Source organism: Lepidochelys kempii, chromosome 4, assembly GCF_965140285.1.
Source record: "Lepidochelys kempii isolate rLepKem1 chromosome 4, rLepKem1.hap1, whole genome shotgun sequence".
NCBI classification, from domain to species: domain Eukaryota; kingdom Metazoa; phylum Chordata; order Testudines; family Cheloniidae; genus Lepidochelys; species Lepidochelys kempii.
In genome coordinates this window covers 117643234-117661542 of record NC_136383.1, presented here as the reverse complement: position 1 = coordinate 117661542, position 18309 = coordinate 117643234, and the positions used below count along the sequence as shown (strand labels likewise).

The 18309-nt window shown below is 41.7% G+C and overlaps 1 protein-coding gene across 10 annotated transcripts in view; it reads right to left on the bottom strand.

The window, feature by feature from the left end:
• Window positions 1–4956: 4956 nt before the first annotated feature.
• KIAA0232 (KIAA0232 ortholog) overlaps window positions 4957–18309 on the bottom strand; it is a 103180-nt gene continuing 89827 nt past the window's right edge. For all 10 annotated transcript variants that reach the window (XM_073342576.2, XM_073342571.2, XM_073342577.2 and 7 more), the window contains 3 exons: window positions 11853–11961; window positions 8566–8663; window positions 4957–7599 (listed from right to left, as the gene is read on the bottom strand). In XM_073342576.2, coding sequence (XP_073198677.1) covers window positions 7420–7599; window positions 8566–8663; window positions 11853–11961 — 387 coding nt within the window. In that variant the 3' untranslated portion in view covers window positions 4957–7419. The remainder of the gene's footprint in view (window positions 7600–8565; window positions 8664–11852; window positions 11962–18309) is intronic.

Here is an 18309-nt window from a genome sequence, read left to right as displayed (position 1 = left end):
TTTTTCATAATTGTCATTTAAAGTAGTTTCAGCCCTTATGTACAGCAGGAGAGCAAGAAGTATGTTGCATTCCTATGTAACAAATGAATAATCTCTGTTGTCTTCAGTCATGCTGAGACAGGATAATTCACTGCTGAAGACAAATGTCAGAAATGAGATCGGCCGTCGTGCTTTCTCTATGTGTGTAGAATTTGTGTGTGTGTGAGAAAATGGCTAATGAACAAGGTAACAGAGTAAAAAAGGAACCATGAGTGGAATTGATTGGTACCATTGAGTTCTAGCACTGGGCAATAAGATGATTCGATCAGAAAGTATGCATATCACACAAGTGAGTGCTGTGGTCTGCAACACATAGGCAAAATTCTGGGTCTCTCTGTTTGACCTCAATTAATGCTGCTTTTTGCAGAGTTAGTTTTTGCCTTTGTTCTGGCCAGCTGTGGTCATCAATACATCTCCCACACAGCCACCACCTGCATGGATTATTCCTTACAGAAATATCCTTCTGTGAATCAGTGTCTGAGAAATGTCAACAGCACAGGTCTGGGTGAACCAGAGTCAGGTGAGAGAAGTGCCCCTTATTGTCGTCCCCCCTCCCACGCCCAATCTGTCTACCTCTTTCCTACACATGTAGCAGGACAGCCAAAATGTAACTTTTTCATGCAGGAGGATGGGCTAAGTAAAATCAGGCATGTAGCACCATTATTGTTAACACCTAGATTATCATTGGCAGAGGTGAGGGGGAGCACCTTAGCAGGTGCTGGGGGACCCTAATTTTATTCTTTTAACCATGTAGGGTGGCAAGATGAATGGGGGACAGGAAAAAGGGGGAAGACTCTTAGATGGAGTAAGATATTGTAGCACTTTCAAATATCCCCTGGACAGACAATAGTCTTATCATAACACACACACCCAGCAATTCCACAGTGAAATCCGTGTAATCAAAATCACCCAGTGTTCAGCATACGCAACAAGCCACTAAAGCAATGCTTTTTCCAGCTGTAGTATGTTCTAGTTTGTTAGAAAGTGCTCAGAACTTGAAAAACAAGCTCTATTGAATTGTAACAAACTAACTTTGAATTATTTTTAAAAGAAGCAAGAAATTCCAGTGGTTAGAGAAGACGGTGGCAGTGCTAGGAACAGAAACTATCCTGAGTCCCAGTTTTGCTTTGAGTTGAGGCAAATCATGTCATCTCCCAGTGCTACAGTTTCCTCTTCTTGGGGATACTACTGGGACAGTGGCAGACCAGTTGCCAGCTCATGCCAATGCTCCTAGGCCTCACTGAACACTGACAAATCCATAGCTGGAACCAGTCTAGCTAACCTGTGTGCTAGCATTGTTAAAATAGTTGTTACGTTGATAAGAATGTGTTTAGGCTTTATGAAATGCTTGTGGGATGCTACATGTATTAATCTTACTAATACTATCTGTATTGTATGTTATAAGGCAGTGGCTCTCAAAGGTCTTCCAGGGAGTACAATAGGCTACATAAAAAGCACTAGTGAAGTCAGTAAAAACTAAAATTTCATACAATGACTTGTTTATACTGTTCTGTATACACTGATATGTAAGTACAGTATTTATATTCCAATTGATTTATTTTATAATTATATAGTAAAAATGAAAGCGAGCAATTTTTCAGCAATAGTGTGCTGTGAGACTTATGTATTTTTGTCTGATTTTGAGTACTGTACTAAATAAGTAGTTTTTAAATGAGATGAAACTTGGGGTAAACAAGACAAACCAGACTCCTGAAAGGGATACAGTAGTCTGGAAAGGTTGAGAACCACTGTTATAAGTTTCAGAGTAGCAGCTGTGTTAGTCTGTATTCGCAAAAAGAAAAAAGGAGTACTTGTGGCACCTTAGAGACTAACAAATTTGAGCATAAGCTTTTGTGAACTACAGCTCACTTCATTGGATGCATGTAGCTCACGAAAGCTTATGCTCAAATAAATTTGTTAGTCTCTAAGGTGCCACAAGTACTCCTTTCCTTTTTTCTGAATATTGTTGTGATTTTTGGTGTAAGGGACCATCTATCCCAAAGGCAAGCTTGCTTAGGTGGCAAGATAGACCAGAGTACCCAAGGAGACTGTCTGGGACTCCATGTTAAGGCTGTTATAGTGCTTGAGGAGTTCACACTTGATACTCAGTTGGTGAAATCTATGTATAGAAAGCGCAACCAGTTTGGGGGTTTGTGCCCTGAGGATAGCACTCGTGGTTGTGAGCCACTCTGGAAAGCTTGAAAACTACTACTTATTTCATAGGTGGAATAGGCTCTCTATCACTACTGTGGGTCTCTCTCCCCACCCTTCCCCCTGGGTCTCTGAGGTTCCTTTTGCAGTCTTTTTCCTCCTTTATCACAGAAGGATTGAAGGGAGAATGAACTGTATTCAGTCTCCAATGCACACAGCACCCTCTGCAGAGAAGAGCAGGAAGCGATGCAACATCAGTTACTTCTACTGCCTCTACAACTTGTGCTAAATTGGGATGAGCTTTGCCAGTGACCTCAAGGATGAAAGAAAACAAAGTAGGCTGTGGGGAGGACAGCCATGAGGATGAGCTGCTCCCTAGTTGGCTTTCCAGCAAATGAAAGAGCTGAGCACTCCTAGCTCTTTGTTTACCGAGCAAGGGGGTTGCCCAACTTGCAAGTGCCTTAGACCTACCCTCCTGTGGGGCAGCTCAATAGGCAGAGATAATATCCTTACCCTCTTTGTAAAGCAGTTTGAGATTTTCAGTGAAAGATGTCATATACATACAAATTATTAATTATACTAAAGGAGTACACAAATGTCTTCCAGGGGTTACATCAACTCATTTAGATATTTGCCTAGTTTAATCATAGGCTACATTAAAAAGCACTAGCAAAGTCTGTACAAACTAAAATTTCATACGATTTGTTTATATTGCTCTATATACACTGTACACTGAAATGGAAGTATAATATTCATATTCCAATTGATTTATTTTATTACATGGTAAAAATGAAAGTACACTTTTTTCAATAATAGCGTCTTGTGACACTTCTGTATTTTGTAAGCAAGTAGTTTTTAAGTGATGTGAAACTTGGGGTAAGCAAGACAAATCAGATTCCTGAAGGGTAGAGTAGTCTGGAAAGGTTGAGACAAAAAGTAAACAAGCTAAAGACATCCAAAAGCTGGAGGGAAGGGAGCCCTTAATGGTCAAATTCATTCACTGGAGTTTGATTTTAAGGATCACACCTTGTACAGTGGGGCTGATTTGGTCCCATGGATCAAAAGGTACATTCTAAAACCCCTTTCCTATTGGCAAAGGCACTTGGTATAAAAATTATACTTAAAATTATATGAGAATAATTTCTGACATTTCCAAAGGAAGAAAAGAATTTCACGCACTTCTTAAGAGCAACTAACATTTAAGCATCAGCACTGCTGTTTACTGAAAAGAGTCTTATTTGCTGCTAAAGACTATTATAGCTGATGGGAGTGCACATTAAAGTCAACTATAACCAGATGGACCTGACTGGGCACTAAAATGACTAATAGAATTTGCTGTCCTTGCAAAATAGAGGTGTTGCTTGTATCACATACTGGAAGGGGAAGCTGACTGAGAAATCTGTAGTAATCATTCAAATATAATGATCAAAAGGCCTGGTTGACCAATTTAATCCGTTTAACAAAAGTCCTCTATAATCACAAAGAAAAACTATTTCTAGAACAATTAATGTCTGAAATTATTAGGATTAGAGTTTCAATTTGGAAATTATTGCAACCTTTGAAATTAGAGGTAAATGTTGCTAGATGTGCTGGGCACTGACTTTAGTGGACCTTCAGACAGATAAATCTCTGGGAATTGTTTGGAATTCTTTCTCTGAAGTATATCTACCTCCAGTACACAACCTATTGATTTTGTGGCCACAGAAGATTATGCAATGACCATCCTTTCAAGAAGTGAAACTTAGGAGCTGAGTTATCTAAATACATAGAGATGAAAACAATTGTAATTGAGAAAAAATGACCAAGACACGGGCACTCCGCAAAACAGGTACCATCCATTAAATATTTTTCTCTAAGAAATTTTGTACGGATGTGTCTCACATACCTAAGTGTGTATTTTTGTATTATTTCCACATTGTCTAGTCCAGGAAAGTCAGACTCATTCTGTGTGGAGGGCCAAGTTACACTTTTCATTATGCTCTGTGTGTTAGAGCTACAAACTTAGGAAATCTATAGATCATGGGTATTATATGCCCTATTGAGATCAGTGAAAATGAAGCCATTTAGTTTAGGTGTTAACTAAATTTCCTATATCCACAGTTATAAATTTAAAAAAAATCCTAGCTCTGTAGTTCAAGCTGACACACAAGAGAAGTTTCTACTTCACTTTCAGGCACGTGGTTGAGATTAATCATTTTCAAAAAGTGAGAATCGTATTCACCATAGTTCTACAAATCAAATATATTCTGAGTCTGAATGGCTGAGTTTAGGTTGGGGGAAGAAACAAAAACTTGTCTTTCATCCGCCAGTGCTATGTAAAAAATTCTCAATCTCACTGATCAGGGAGGTTAGATTAGTGTTTCCCAGTTGATTATTCTTATTCTCTTTGTAGTGATCCAGTATCTTCTCTCAACAACAGGTTTCTCACTGTTTTAAACCTAAGGGTATGATGCTTTCTACAATAGTAATTAGGCAGGAATTCTGATGTGTGTTCATCTCTTCTGAAATTTCTTTTTTTTCTGAGACAAGTTCAAGGGTCCAAAGATTTTAATGACACATGCAGTGCATATTTGTCTCAATTAGACTAAAACACAGGGACAGAGCAGAAAGACATTATAGTGATGGAAAGAGGACTTGTGTTAGTTAGATATCTGCACTCTGTGTCCTCTACCTCAAAATATTTAATTACTAAGTGTTGTATGTTCAAATTTGAATGAGAATTATATATCTTAACTAAACCAAAAAGAATACACACAGGCCATCCAATTGTCCTTTTATATTTTTATTTGGTGTTAAGTAACCCCACAAGAAAACAAAATCAGTTACTCTGGTGTACATGAAATCAGAACAAATACAACCACTTGAAGCAAAACAGTAGAAACAAATTTCAGCCCAGGAATGGAAAACTGATATTTCAGTGCTATGGATATGCAATGCGCTTCATACCACAGTGCAGTTCAGCGTTTGCCAACCTTTAATGCTTTTTTGTGTCTCTATCCATACAGAAAAACTAAAAACCACACCTCAACTCTCTCACTGAAAGCTTTAGAGCTTTAGCCATTAAACTATGGAAACAAGTACAGACAATTTGTTATTGCCCAAGCTCAATTATATACCATTTTATTTTTCCCCAAAGGTGCTGGAATATTACACCACAATGTAATTAAAGTCAACACCTTTGTTGTTTTTGAGCCCTTTCTTACTAAAAAAGCAGCTCTATCAAATATAAACTGAGCTAAAGATTGTGTTTGAAATATGTTCATTTGGTCATTTTTTTATTCTAGAATGAAGCTCTATTCCATTCGTCCTTGTAGTGATTTGAGGAATTTACATGTTAAGTTCATTTTACTTTCACGTTTACAGATAAATAGTTTTCAGTGCAGGTGCTACACAACCTCTTAAGGAAGCTCCAGAAGAAAGTAAAATACATAAAAACCTATCCAAAATCTGCAAATAAATAAAAATTTAAAAAAGTTTAAAGTGTCAAAAGATTTGTTGTATGAATATAAACCCTAAGAATATGTAGTTTAATAGCAGGATCAGAAAAATTTTCCTGGTAAGAACAAACAAAGCCAATTAAGTAAGGGTTTCAGCAAAAAGGATACATGCAGCCTTGCACGGTTTTATAACTGCAGATCTTAATTCTTGTACTATCAATTAAGAAAAGGCAACAAAACCCAGTTATTCAATTCACTTCCCTGCCACAGAACATATTTCACAGCCCGTTCAGATCATATTTCAAACAGCTATAATTCTTAGGAGTTTTTATTGCCTGTCAAAATTAACGGTTAAGCTTTTTCAAGTCAGTACTAGACTCTCTGCACTTCCTGATGTTATAGACATGCTGCTATTGTATAGATTAGTTTTTTAAAAACTTAGTTGGTAAAAACTTAGGATGTTTAGTTTTGCAAATATTGCTCCTCCTGGCTTATAAATTTTGCATAATGTATTAAAAAGCACAAGGAGCTGATAGTCTTGTACAGATGCAACTTGATGATGTATTCACTTTCTAGGTTAACAAAATAAAATTTAAAAGCAAGTCACGTAAAGCAACAATCACTACTGCAATCACACATGTATGTTGTAAGTCATCACTTCCCTCCCACCCTCCCACCCACCACACACATAACTTGCCCCTAACATTCTCTCAGGAACACAAAATGAACTACAAGATTTACTAAATTACAGCCACAACAGCAGCTAACTGCAGCAGCCACAGGATTTCTTTCAAGTGAAGCACTGACCTTTTGCATATAAAACACTGAACATTCTGAGCATTTTAGATAGTTTTAGTCATCAGGCTCAAATTCAATATAGGATGCATTTGCAGGTTACATGAATGCAATAATTTGCAACAAGACAAAATCCTTATTACTTGTTACAAAGTTTACAACAATCCCCACATAACCCCAGTGGTTTGGGGGGTTTTGGTGGGATTTTTTTTTTTAAATACTTCTACCTTATAATGGCAGGTCACTAAAAAAGGACAAAAAAAAAAAACAAAAGAAAAGAAAAAAAACCCCACATTGCCTCCATACCTACAAAAATCCTTGGCTTTTCCAGTTAGCAAGAAGACTACAAACCATAGCATCTTCAGTGTTGGTTTGCAGGATGGGGGGAGGGAGGGGAAAATCATAGGATAGAAAACACAGTTTCTGTAAGTCTCTAAAGCACAACCCTGTTGTTCCTACTTCAAAGTTATGAGAGTTACTGAATGAAGACTGGACAAGTCATTCATGCTTTTCTCCTGCATTCAGAAAGGCACTGATAGATTACAGTGTTTAGTATTTATCTCCCTGTTCTCAAAGAACAAATCCTAAATGTGCCAAAAGCTAAAGTCTCTGAATAGCAGAAGTAGTTGTAGACACTGCAATGCTAATAAGATAGTAATAGTGGTAGGGCTACAGTTACGAATGACAATAACTGCAGTTAAGATGCAAAAAAGCAGTGGTACCACTAAGACAAGCACATGCACATCCATTCTTGATTTGACAACACAATCTAATCTAGTTCAAATAGCCAAGAATTTAACAGTTTGGAGAAAGTAAAATATTCAACAGGACAGTTATGTCCCTAACTATAAAATAAGCAAGAAGAGAAAGATAAATACATATCTGAATCCGTTAACTGAAGAGGAAACTCAAGTTGTTGTTTTAGAGCTACAGACCCTCAGGAAGGACAGTTTTCCATCTCATGTTACTTTTAAATCATTTGTTGTATTCTGCAGTTTTATAGGTGAGTTCGAGAAAAAAGCTCCTCCTCACAAGGATCAGCCCATTCACTTCCACCTTCTGAAGCTGTCTCTTCAGAGCTGGAGCTATCACTGGAGTATATTTTCTTCCTGAAGCCATTTGGTTTTGCTCCAGAATTTCTATCATCTGCACACCTTGCTTCATGAACAGAAGAAACCTAAGGATTTAAATTGACACTTTATTTGGTACAGTGGAAAACAAAACATATTTGTCTATTTATAAGCTGGCAGATTTTATAATTTATTTTTTATGTTAGGGGAAAGATGCCACAGTTATTCAGAGTTACAGTTCCCACTTCCCCTTTCTAACTTAGATGTGAATAGCGAGGGTTGGGCTGTGATGACAAATCCAGGTTGAGGGCAGCATTTTTTTTCACCCACCCTTCCATTCGAAGTCTTCCATTTCTGACTCTCTTGCCAATTTCTGAACCACATTTTTATTCTGAGTACATTATTATCGCTGCTGACTGGAGAGTGACTCTCCAAGTCATTCCCAAATCTTAAGGTCTCACATCATGCTAGTTTGTCTGCATCAAGCCGCACTTCTGGAAACACATCGTATTTGCAGTTGCATCAATGATCTTACAGGAGTATGTCGAGTGCAAAATCTAGATGTTAGCAGCACTACATAATATGCCCTACTGGGCAATTCACTAAGTAGAGGAGTATCATCTCTGGCAAAAGTGAAATGTAGCAATAACTGGGACAAAAGGCATTTTCTCCTACTGCAAAAGCACCATTCACCAAATAAGTAGTTTGTGACTTACGAGAAGGACACAAAGTTCAACATGCATATTGTTAACTCCCCATAACAGTGGCTCTGTGTGGTTCACAGGAGCACACTGTCCCACCCTAGTTACTGGAAGTAAGCTCTGTGAAGAAAAAATACAGCACTCTTCCAGCAAATCTGACCAATCAATTCACAATCATCCCAGAGGGCTTACATTCCACCCTCTTGGCCAAAAGACAGGTAAGTACAGCGAGGAGTTTGCAAAGAATGCCAGGGCAAGAAAGTGGCTTCAAAATGAAAATGTGGAGAAAATCAGAATTTGTAGTCTGGAATATAACTGGGGCCAGCCACAAATATTGTGATGACAGAGGATAAAAATAAATCAATCACTCACCATATTAAAATCTAAAAGATGTTCTTCATTGTTGGGAACTTCCTTTACATCTGGGTATTCTCCTACACCATTCTCTCCCTTGGCATTTGTGTAACATTCTTGAGGTGTTTTTGTTTCAGAATGGAGGAGACAAAAAAAGAGGAGGAAAATCTCATTAAGAAACAAGTTTATCTACATTTCACTAAAATGTATAACATCTAATAAGTTTTCTTCAGATTTATCTAAGTTGTGTGTTAACTGAAATGGTCTGGTTTGACAGCTTTAAACACTGAAGTACAATGCAGGTTTCTCCTCACCAGAGTGCCCTCAAACCTTACCTCAAAGGGACACCACTACATTAAAAAGAGAAAAATATAATTTAATTACTAAAAACCTGTAAAAAGTAACATATTATAAAATGACTAAATCACTTTTTCCCATTTTGGTTAGAAATTTCTTCATACATTTTTAATGTCTGATATTGTAAACTGTTTAGGACCAGTTCTACCTCTGTCTGTAAAAAATCTAGCCCAACAAAGCCCTGATCCTGATTGGAACCACTGGGCATTACTGTAACCTAATTAATTAATATCTCAATTTGGTCCACTGGGGTTACTTCAAAATTTATCAGAGTAGGTCTTGCATGTATAAAACCATAGATAGTTGGGTACAGCTATCTACTCTGTGAAAGACTGATCTCTTTAAAAGCTAATGCTTTCTGTAAGAGCTAATGTCAGATTTTATATAGATAGGATGAAATCCTGGCCCCACTAAAGTTAACGGAACAGAAGTTTTGCCATTGACTTAAATGAAGCAGGATTTCACCCATATTTTCTATGTCTTCCCTCTTCCTCAGATTAAATAAATTCTACCACTAAAGTTGGTATGACAGCTCACCAGAAGGTGGCAGTGAAAAATAGGTAAATTTCACTTAGAGGAATGCTGGGAGTTACCACATATACAGCTAGAGGTTTTTCCAAAAATGTTTATGTTAACACAATTACATTAATATATTTAAAAAAAATTTTGAACTCTAGACGGATTGACACCATCTTCATCAAACAAATTGAAAAGTAGGTCTGTGACCATAACTTGTACTAGCAAAGGTTGCTTAACGGAGTTCTCGGCTAGCGATGGTCCAACTGTAGCTGCATTGGTTAGTATGTGTACAATGCTGTAGCACAGTGTAGTTCAAGATTAAGCTCTGTTATGTTATCTGTTTCCCTGACTCCATTTATTTGCTGTTATGCAATAATTCTGTAGTTATACTGAAATGTGACTTTTTACTACTGGGCATTGAACACTTGAAATGAGTAATTTAATGTTAGAATAAAAAAAAATGAGTATGCAGTGTTGTTGTAGCCGTGTCGGTCCCAGGATATCAGAGAGACAAGATGCCTCTCTCACCAACAGAAGTTGGTCCATTAAAAGATATTAACTCACCAACCTTGTCTCTCTAAAATAACTTGTGCATTCTGCAAGTAATATATAGTAATATTTGGTAATTAATAACAAACAATTAACCAACTTATTTAGTATTGTTTTTTCTAAGTTCTTATAAGAAGTCCAATAAAATGTTAGATAATTTGATTTAAGAACTTCAGCTACATAGTGTTTAAATATGAGACATTACTAAGAATTACAAAATATAATTAAAAATTACAGAATGACTAAATTCTCTTACCACTCCTAAGATATTAAATAATAAATGTAAAGTATTCATAGAGGTTTTTGTTTTTGTTTTTTTTTAGTACTAACAATGGGAGAATAGTTCAGTCTCCAGGCCTATTTCAATCCCTTAACTTCTCTCCTGAGCATGCCAAGAAACTGCCAATAAGTGCCAATTGTGGTGGTGCTTTATGTGATGTCAACACTCCTACAGGAGAAACAGAAACCCAAGTTCTCTCACATGTCATTCAACATCCATTGTTGTCTCCTCGATGTACAAGTCATTTGCAGCCCCAGCCCCATCCTCTTGAGGAGATGCTTTCTCCTAATCAGCTTCCAATTCCAGTTTATCAGGGAATGGATCCTCTATAGAACAAGTATTTTCACTAGGCACCTGCCAACAGGAGGTCCCAGAATCTGTTTGGCAGCCCCCCAAACACCCTGTCAAATCCCAAGATTGTTAACCATTCCTTCCCCAATTCAAAGATTCCGAGGCCAGAACGGACTATTATTATCTAGTCTGAATTTCTTTATAATATAGGCCATAGAATAAAATAGTTCCTAAAGCATGATTTTTGGAAAAACATCCAATCTTGATTTTAAAATGGTCAGTGATGGAAAATCCACCACAATCCTTTGTAAATTGTTCCAATGGTTAATTACTCACCATTAAAAAATTACACCTTATTTACACATTAATGGAGGCCAAAATCAAATCCAGTCCCCAAAAGGAGAGATGTACCATCTTTTCCTTGAATAACGTATTCAATATGCAATTTCATGAAGGGCAATCAATCAGCAACCTTTCCTCTCCAACCACAAGTCAACAAAGGCCTTGTGGCCCTCCTGCCAGACCCTCTGTTGCAGCATCTCAGGCCAAATTACAATTACTTCCTTGACAACTAACTTTCTCTCCTTGCTACTATTGTGGCCTCTACCACTACTTCCCCAAATGCTGAATCCATTTAGTCTACAATAAGTACAACTGACTATTAGGCAATCTCAAATTGTATCCAAAGTTTTTTAAAATTTTAGAGCAAAGAAAAAAAAGTCTGAATTTATTAAAAATCCAGTCAGACAATTTATTACAAACATACCCAGTCTGACAAACATACCAAAATTTAGTGAAGTGCTCTCAAAATCAGGTATGTTAAAGGGATGGTATCAGGTCAATTCTGGCCCCAAATGTAAGTTTTTCAAAAGACAAGTTCTTACAGCTCAGAGATCTTTAAGAAATCCCTATTTTTTTTAAATAAAGCATTCCCCTTTGTGTGAGCAATCCAAACACTGCAGCACTGTGTTAATATAATTAGAAAATAAATAGAAACAGAAGTGAAACTGACATCTATTTTATAGTCCAAAGTGGGGGGGGGGGGGAGTGAACAAACTGGCATAAAATGTAGAAGGATTTTTTTAAAAATATTTTCATTTTAAATAAATCCAAAGTTATCAGTGATATGGATAAGCAGATCTGTTTATTAAAAATGTGATTTAATCTGACCGCGTTGCTGTTATCCCGCAAATTAGCATTTATAATAAAAACAAATTAATTTTATGTATAGCTGGTAGTTCTATTTCTGGTCATCTGTAAAGTAAGCAATTTTAACACACTTAGTTCAAGAACGGTATCTTCTTCTTACCTTCACACTGTGATGCAGGAAAGAGGGGAGAATAGAGTGCTTTTTCCCACCAGGACTGCTTTTCCTGGCTGCCACTCGTTGTTTGCAGATCAGTGTTCAATATAGGAAACTGTTTAGACAATAATCATATGTTAATATCCCAAAAATAACAAGGCACTCTGACACCCAAGGGCAAAGGGTCTCTCTTGAAAACAATCTGTCAAGCTATGGAAATAACATGGTACAATTTCTGATTATACTGGAAAAGGGTTTTCTTAGTCTACATCTACACTACAGCACTTAGAGTATCTCCACCACAAATACTGTAAGCCAGAGGTGGGCAAACTACAGCCCATCCTGCCTGGCCCCTGAGCTCCTGGCTAGGGAGGCTGGCCCCAGCCCCTCCCCCGCTGTTCTCCCTACCCCGCACCTATGCCGCCGCGTGGGCAGCACTCTGCGCTGCAGGGCTCCGTGCTCATGCAGGGCAGTGCATCTGGCTCCGGCTGGTCGGCATGGCTGCCAGATATGCTGCTCTGAGCAGCATGGTAAGGGGGCCAGGAGTCCCAGGGGACAGTCAGGGGACAGGGAGCGGTCAGAGGACATGGAGCAGGGGGCATTGGATAGGGCAGAGGTGCGGGGGGGGGGGGGGCGGACAGTGGGGGTTAGATAGGGGGCGGTGTCCCAGGAGGGGGTGGTCAGGGAACAAGGAGTGGGGGGGGGGGTTGGATGGGTGGGAGGTTCTGAGGGGGGCAGGGGCCAGGCTGTTTGGGGAGGCACAGCCTTCCCTACCTGGCCCTCCATATAGTTTTGCACTCCGATGTGACCCTCGGGCCAAAAAGTTTGCCCACCCCTGCTCTTAAGCTCACAGGAGAGAGCTCTTCTGGTGGCTTAACTCCTGCCTCTGAGAGATGGTAACTATGTCAGTGGGAGAAGATTTGTTACCGACATAGCACTGTCTACACATTTAATTTATGTCACTCAGGTGTGTGGATTATTCACACCCCTGAGCGATGCAAGTTATACCCAAGTAACCTGTATTGTAGACACGATCTTAGCCTCCTAATGTTTGCTCTCTAATGCCTCCAAAAGTGGATGTAGCAATAGTGCCATCAATTGAATACACTGAAGGACATCTAGATTGTTAAGGAGTTCATTAGTGACAGTTTGGTTATACAACGACTCCATCTTTCTTTAAAAAAAATCAGTTCTGTTTAAAAAAAATCTTGATCCATTAATAAAAATGTCACAAATTTTTATTTTTTAATTCTAATGCTTCATTTATGTTTACCACAGACTAGTTCCTGTAGCACAAATGCACATGGCTGAGATACTGAAAGCTTGCCACAACAGGCATGACTCCGCAATTCTGTAATCAGATTTGTAGTAACAGCATTTGTATTTTGTGACAGCTTGTGAATCTTACGTAATGCCTTTTCAAGAAGTTAGCCTGTGTAGTTTTTATATGAGCCATATTTCTAACGTCAACACTGGCTCGACATCCAGGTTCCACTTTTATGTAAAGCTGAAGATCATGAAATAGGAAAAAATTCACTAACGTGAACAAGTTGCTCTGTCCATCCTTCAGCTGAATAAAAGGTAATAACAATAAGTGGTAATTACAAATTTGGAGCCTAATCCTGAAAAAAGCAGTTACCTACCTCTCGTAACTGTTGTTCTTCGAGAGATGTTGCTCATGTCCATTCCATCTCAAGGGTCTGTGCTTGCCACATGCACCGGTGCTGGACGTTTTTCCCCCTGTGGTATCTGTAGGGCTGGCTCTTGTGCCCTCTGGAGTTGCACACATATGCACTGGTATAAGGGGCCCTTCAGTTCTCCCCTTCAATTCTTTCTTGTCAGAACTCCGACAGAGGGGAAGGAGGGTGGGTCAAGGAAGGGATATGAGCAACACATCTTGAAGAACAGTTACAAGAGGTAGGTAACCATTTTTTCTTCTTCGAGTGCTTGCACATGTCCATTCCACATCAGGTGACTCGCAATCAGTGCCTCTGGAGGCGGGCCAGGAGTTCATGGACAGGTCGACTGTAACACCGCTCTGCCGAAGCCAGCTTCATCTCAGGCCTGATGAGTGATGGCATAGTGGGTCATGAAAGTATGGAGAGACGACCACGTTGCGGCCCTGCAGATGTCCTGGATTGGAACATGAGCCAGGAATGCTGCTGATGAAGCCTGTGCTCTTGTTGAATGAGCTATCATTATTGGCGAAGGTATGACCTTTGCCTACTCATGGGTGGTGATCCAGGACAAAATACTCTGAGAAGACACCAGGAGTCCCTTCATCCTGTCAGCCTCTGCAATGAAAAGCTGAGATGACCTACGGAAAGGCTTGATTCGCTCAAGGTAGAAATCCAGGGCATGTCCGACATCCAGAGCATGCAAATGCCTCTCCTCGTTGAAGTTCTGTGGCTTTGGGAAGAACACCGGCAGGAGAATATCCTGATTGACATGAAACTGCAATACCACCTTTGGCATGAAGGCTGGGTAGAGGTGCAGCTGAACCATGTCCTTATAGAACACTGTTTAAGGGTGTTCTAAGGTTAAAGACTATCTCAGAGACCCATCTCGCAGAAGTGATCACTATGAGGAAAGCAACCTTTCATGATAGATCCAGAAGTGATCAGGATGTCGATGGCTCGAAAGGAGGCCCAGTGAGCCTAGATAGGACTAAACTGAGGTCTCATTGGGGGGACCAGATCACGGACCAGTGGAGTCTTTCCAGGCCCTTGAGAAATCTGATCATCACTGCCTGCAAGAAGACTGATCTGCTCTGGATGTGAGAGTGGAAGGCTGCCAGGTGTACCCTGATCGATGAGAGTGCCAAATCTTGGTGCTTTAGATGGAACAGATATTCTCAGATGGATTGTAAAGATGACAAACGAAGAGAGGTTCCATTCAGATGCCCAGCAGGGGAAGCGCTTCCACTTAGCCAGGTAAGTAGTCCTGGTAGAGGGTTTTCTACTTTCTAAAGGAACAAGTTGGACATGTCTGGAGCAAGCCTGCTCCTTGAGGCTTAGCCATGCAGCATCCATGCTGTCAGGTGCAGGGAGGCAAGGTTCGGGTGCAGCAATGGTTCGTGGTCCTGCGAGAGCAGGTTCGGGCTGTTTGGAAGCGTCCACAAGCATGCCAAACCAGTATTGGTGAGGCCATGCCAGGGGTATCATGATGACTCATGCCCTGTCCCTCTTGATCTTCAGAAGAGCCTTGTTGATGAGAGGCATTGGTGGAAAGGCGTACAACAGGTTGCCTATGCATGACAGGAGAAAGGCTTGTGAAAGCGAGCCCCTGTTGAGGTCGGGAAGAGAACAAAACCCATGACATTTTCTGTTTTGTTTGGTAGCAAATAAGTCCAGCTGGGGAGTTCCCCACTTCTGGAAGATGTCCCAGTGACATCCAGGTGGAGAGTGGAGTGAAAAGAATGACCTGCTGAGGCAACCTGCTAAAGTGTTCTGGACCCCCAGGCGATGTGAGGCTTCAAGATGGATAGCATGTTGGATACAGAAGTCCCACAGGTGAAGGACTTTTTGGCAGAGAGCAGATGACTGTGCTCCCCCTTGCTTGTTGACATAGAATGTCGATGCTGTGTTGTCCACAAACACCTGCACTACTTTGTCTCACAGTTGGGGAAGGAACACTTCGCAAGCCAGATGGGTGGCTCTGAGTTCCCTGACGTTTATATGCAACAACAGCTCCTCTTGGGACCATAGGCCCTGGGTCCTGAGTGTACCGAGGTGGGCTGCCCACAAGTCCAAGGCATCAGACACCAGGGATATGGAGTCGCAAGTGGAACCCCTTCTGTCACATGGTGCGGGTTTGACCATGCTAGGGAGGTAAGAATTTGCGGTGGTATTGTGAGGTCCAAGTGATGTTTGCCTGAAGAGTAGACTGACGCCAGCCACATCTGTAGGGGTCTGAGATGTAGCCTTGCATACTGTATTACATAGGTGCACGCTGCCATGTGCCCCAGAAGTCTGAGGCATTCTTGGGCTGTGGTGAGTGGGTAAGTCGTGACTCGGGCAATCAGATCTGACATCCCTGGGAATCTGGTTTCTGGTAGGAAAGCTCTGGCTTGGGTAGAGTCAAGGACTGCTTCGATAAACTCTATTCTTTGTACCGGGACTAGTGTTCATTTATTAACAGGCCCAACACTTGGCAGGTGGCTCATAGTACTACGACGCCGCGTTGGACTTGTGCCCTCGAGTGACTCTTGATGAGCGAATTGTCAAGGTACAGGTAGATCTGAATACCCTAACGTTTGAAGTAGGCTGCGACTACTGCCATACATTTTGTAAACACTGTTGGTGCTGTAGACCAAACAGGAGCACTGCAAACTGGTAGCGAGTCATTCCAACCACAAACCGTAGAAACCTTCCGTGGCCATGGAACATAAAAAAGTGGAAGTATGCGTCCTTTAAGTCAAGGGTGGCGTACCAGTTCCCAGGATCCAGGGAAGGGATAATGGAGGCCAGAGAGACCATGCAAAACTTCAATTTCTTGAGGTATTTGTTGAGGCCTCGTAGGCCTAAGATGAGTCGGACACCCCCTTTGGCCTTCGGTATCAGGAAGTTGCAGAAGTAAAAGCCTTTCCCTCTTAGTTCTTTGGGAACTTCCTCTATGGCCCCCACCCATAGAAGGGCTTGCACCTCCTAGACAAGGAGTTGCTCGTGAGAAGAGTCCCTGAAAAGGGATGGAGATATAGGGTGGGAAGGAGGAATGGAAATAAATTGGAGGGTATACGCCACTGGTCTGATGTTATAACAGTCTAAGCAGGAAGGGAGGGCAATAGGCAGTCTGAAAATAAGAGGGGGTGGGGGGTTGGATCCTGGGTTTAGACTGGGAGGTTGCTCTTGGGTGCACCCTCAAAATTCCTGCTTTTTCCCCAGGAGGGTGGCAGCTAGAGCCTGATTGGGTCGATGTGGCCGGTGGTTGGCCCTGGCAGCGCTTGTAGCCCCTGTCCTCCTTTCTATAGGGCTCAAGCCTGGCCTGGCCCCTGAATCTCTTGAGGCTGTTGAGACCTGAAATGTTTCCTTGAGGCTGTGGGAATGTAAAGGTCCAGGGAGCGTAATGTGGCCCTAGAATCTTTTTAGTCTGTGCAGCCTGCTGTCAGTTTGTTCTAAAAACACAGCTGATCTATGTAAGGGGAGGTCCTGATGGATGGTTGGATCTCCTCAGACAGGCCAGATGACTGCAGTCACGATGCCAGTCTCATGGATATGGCCAATGGTCTTGTTCCAACTGCTTAGTCAGCAGCATCTGAGGCTGCCTGGAGGGAGGCCCTGGCTACAGTCTTGCTCTTGTCAAGTACAGCCAAGAACTCCTGTTTAGACTCCTGCGGCAGAGAATCAGCAAACTTGGCCATAGAGTGCCACACATTGTAATCATATCGCCCCAGCAAAGCTTGGTGATTCAATATGCGCAGTTGGCAGTCTAATAAACTTTTCTGCCAAAAAGATCTAGCCTCTTTGCCTCCTTTTTTGGGGGGTTGAACTGGTTTGACCTAGTCTCTCTCTCTCATTGGCAGCTGTAACTACTAAGGACCCAGGGGAGGGATGAGAGTACAGACAGTCAAAGCCCTTGGCAGGAACATAGTACTTTCTCTCTGTGCGCTTAGAAATAGGGGGCAGAGAGGAGGAGGTCTGCCATAAGGCCTTGACAAGTTTCAGGACTCCCTCATGGATGGGAAGGACAACCTTCAATGGGGACGCTGCTGCCAAAATATCAAACAGGGTGTCCGTGGGCTCCTTTAGTTTCTCCGCTTCTAAGCCCAAGTTTGAGGCCACACGCTTAAGTAATTCTTGGTGTGCCTTAAAGTCCTCCTGTGGAACTGAGTGAGATGGTCCCACCACTGCCTCATCGGGTGAGGAAGAGGCCAGAATGGGGGGGAGGTACCAATTCCACTTCCCCAGTCAGGGCGGCCTTGTCCGAGGCTAGTGGAGGCGCTTGGGCACCTTGGACCTTCGTCTGAGTCAGGAAGCAGGCGGTATACCGTTGCTGACCACCTTTCTGAGGCCCCAGAGACTGAGCGTTGTACCTGGAATCCCAGGGTAGGGAGAAATCCCCAGGGGATCCAGAACCTTGTGGCCATGCGCTTGCTAACAGGCCTGGAGAAAACCACTGGCAATGCAGGGTACACCTTGCTCTTGGGCATAACAATCTCCTCGCCCTCAGAGCAAGGGTCCTCCCATGGTGACCAGGGCGGTGCTGCTGCTGTCTCTGCTTCGTCACAGTATTGAGAGGCCTGGTGTTTAGTGCTTGGGGAGGAGTATAGCGGTTCCATGAAGCGATGCCATATGTCTGGCGACCAATGACACTGCTCAGGGAATCGGTGGCAGCACTCCTGGGACCGGCGGTGTGCCTCTGGGGACCACTGTGGAGGAACTGATGCCAAGAACTCAGCGAGCAGTATCGGGTCTCTGAAAACTGATTGCGTGGCTCTAGCGATCACTGATGAGACTCTGGTGAC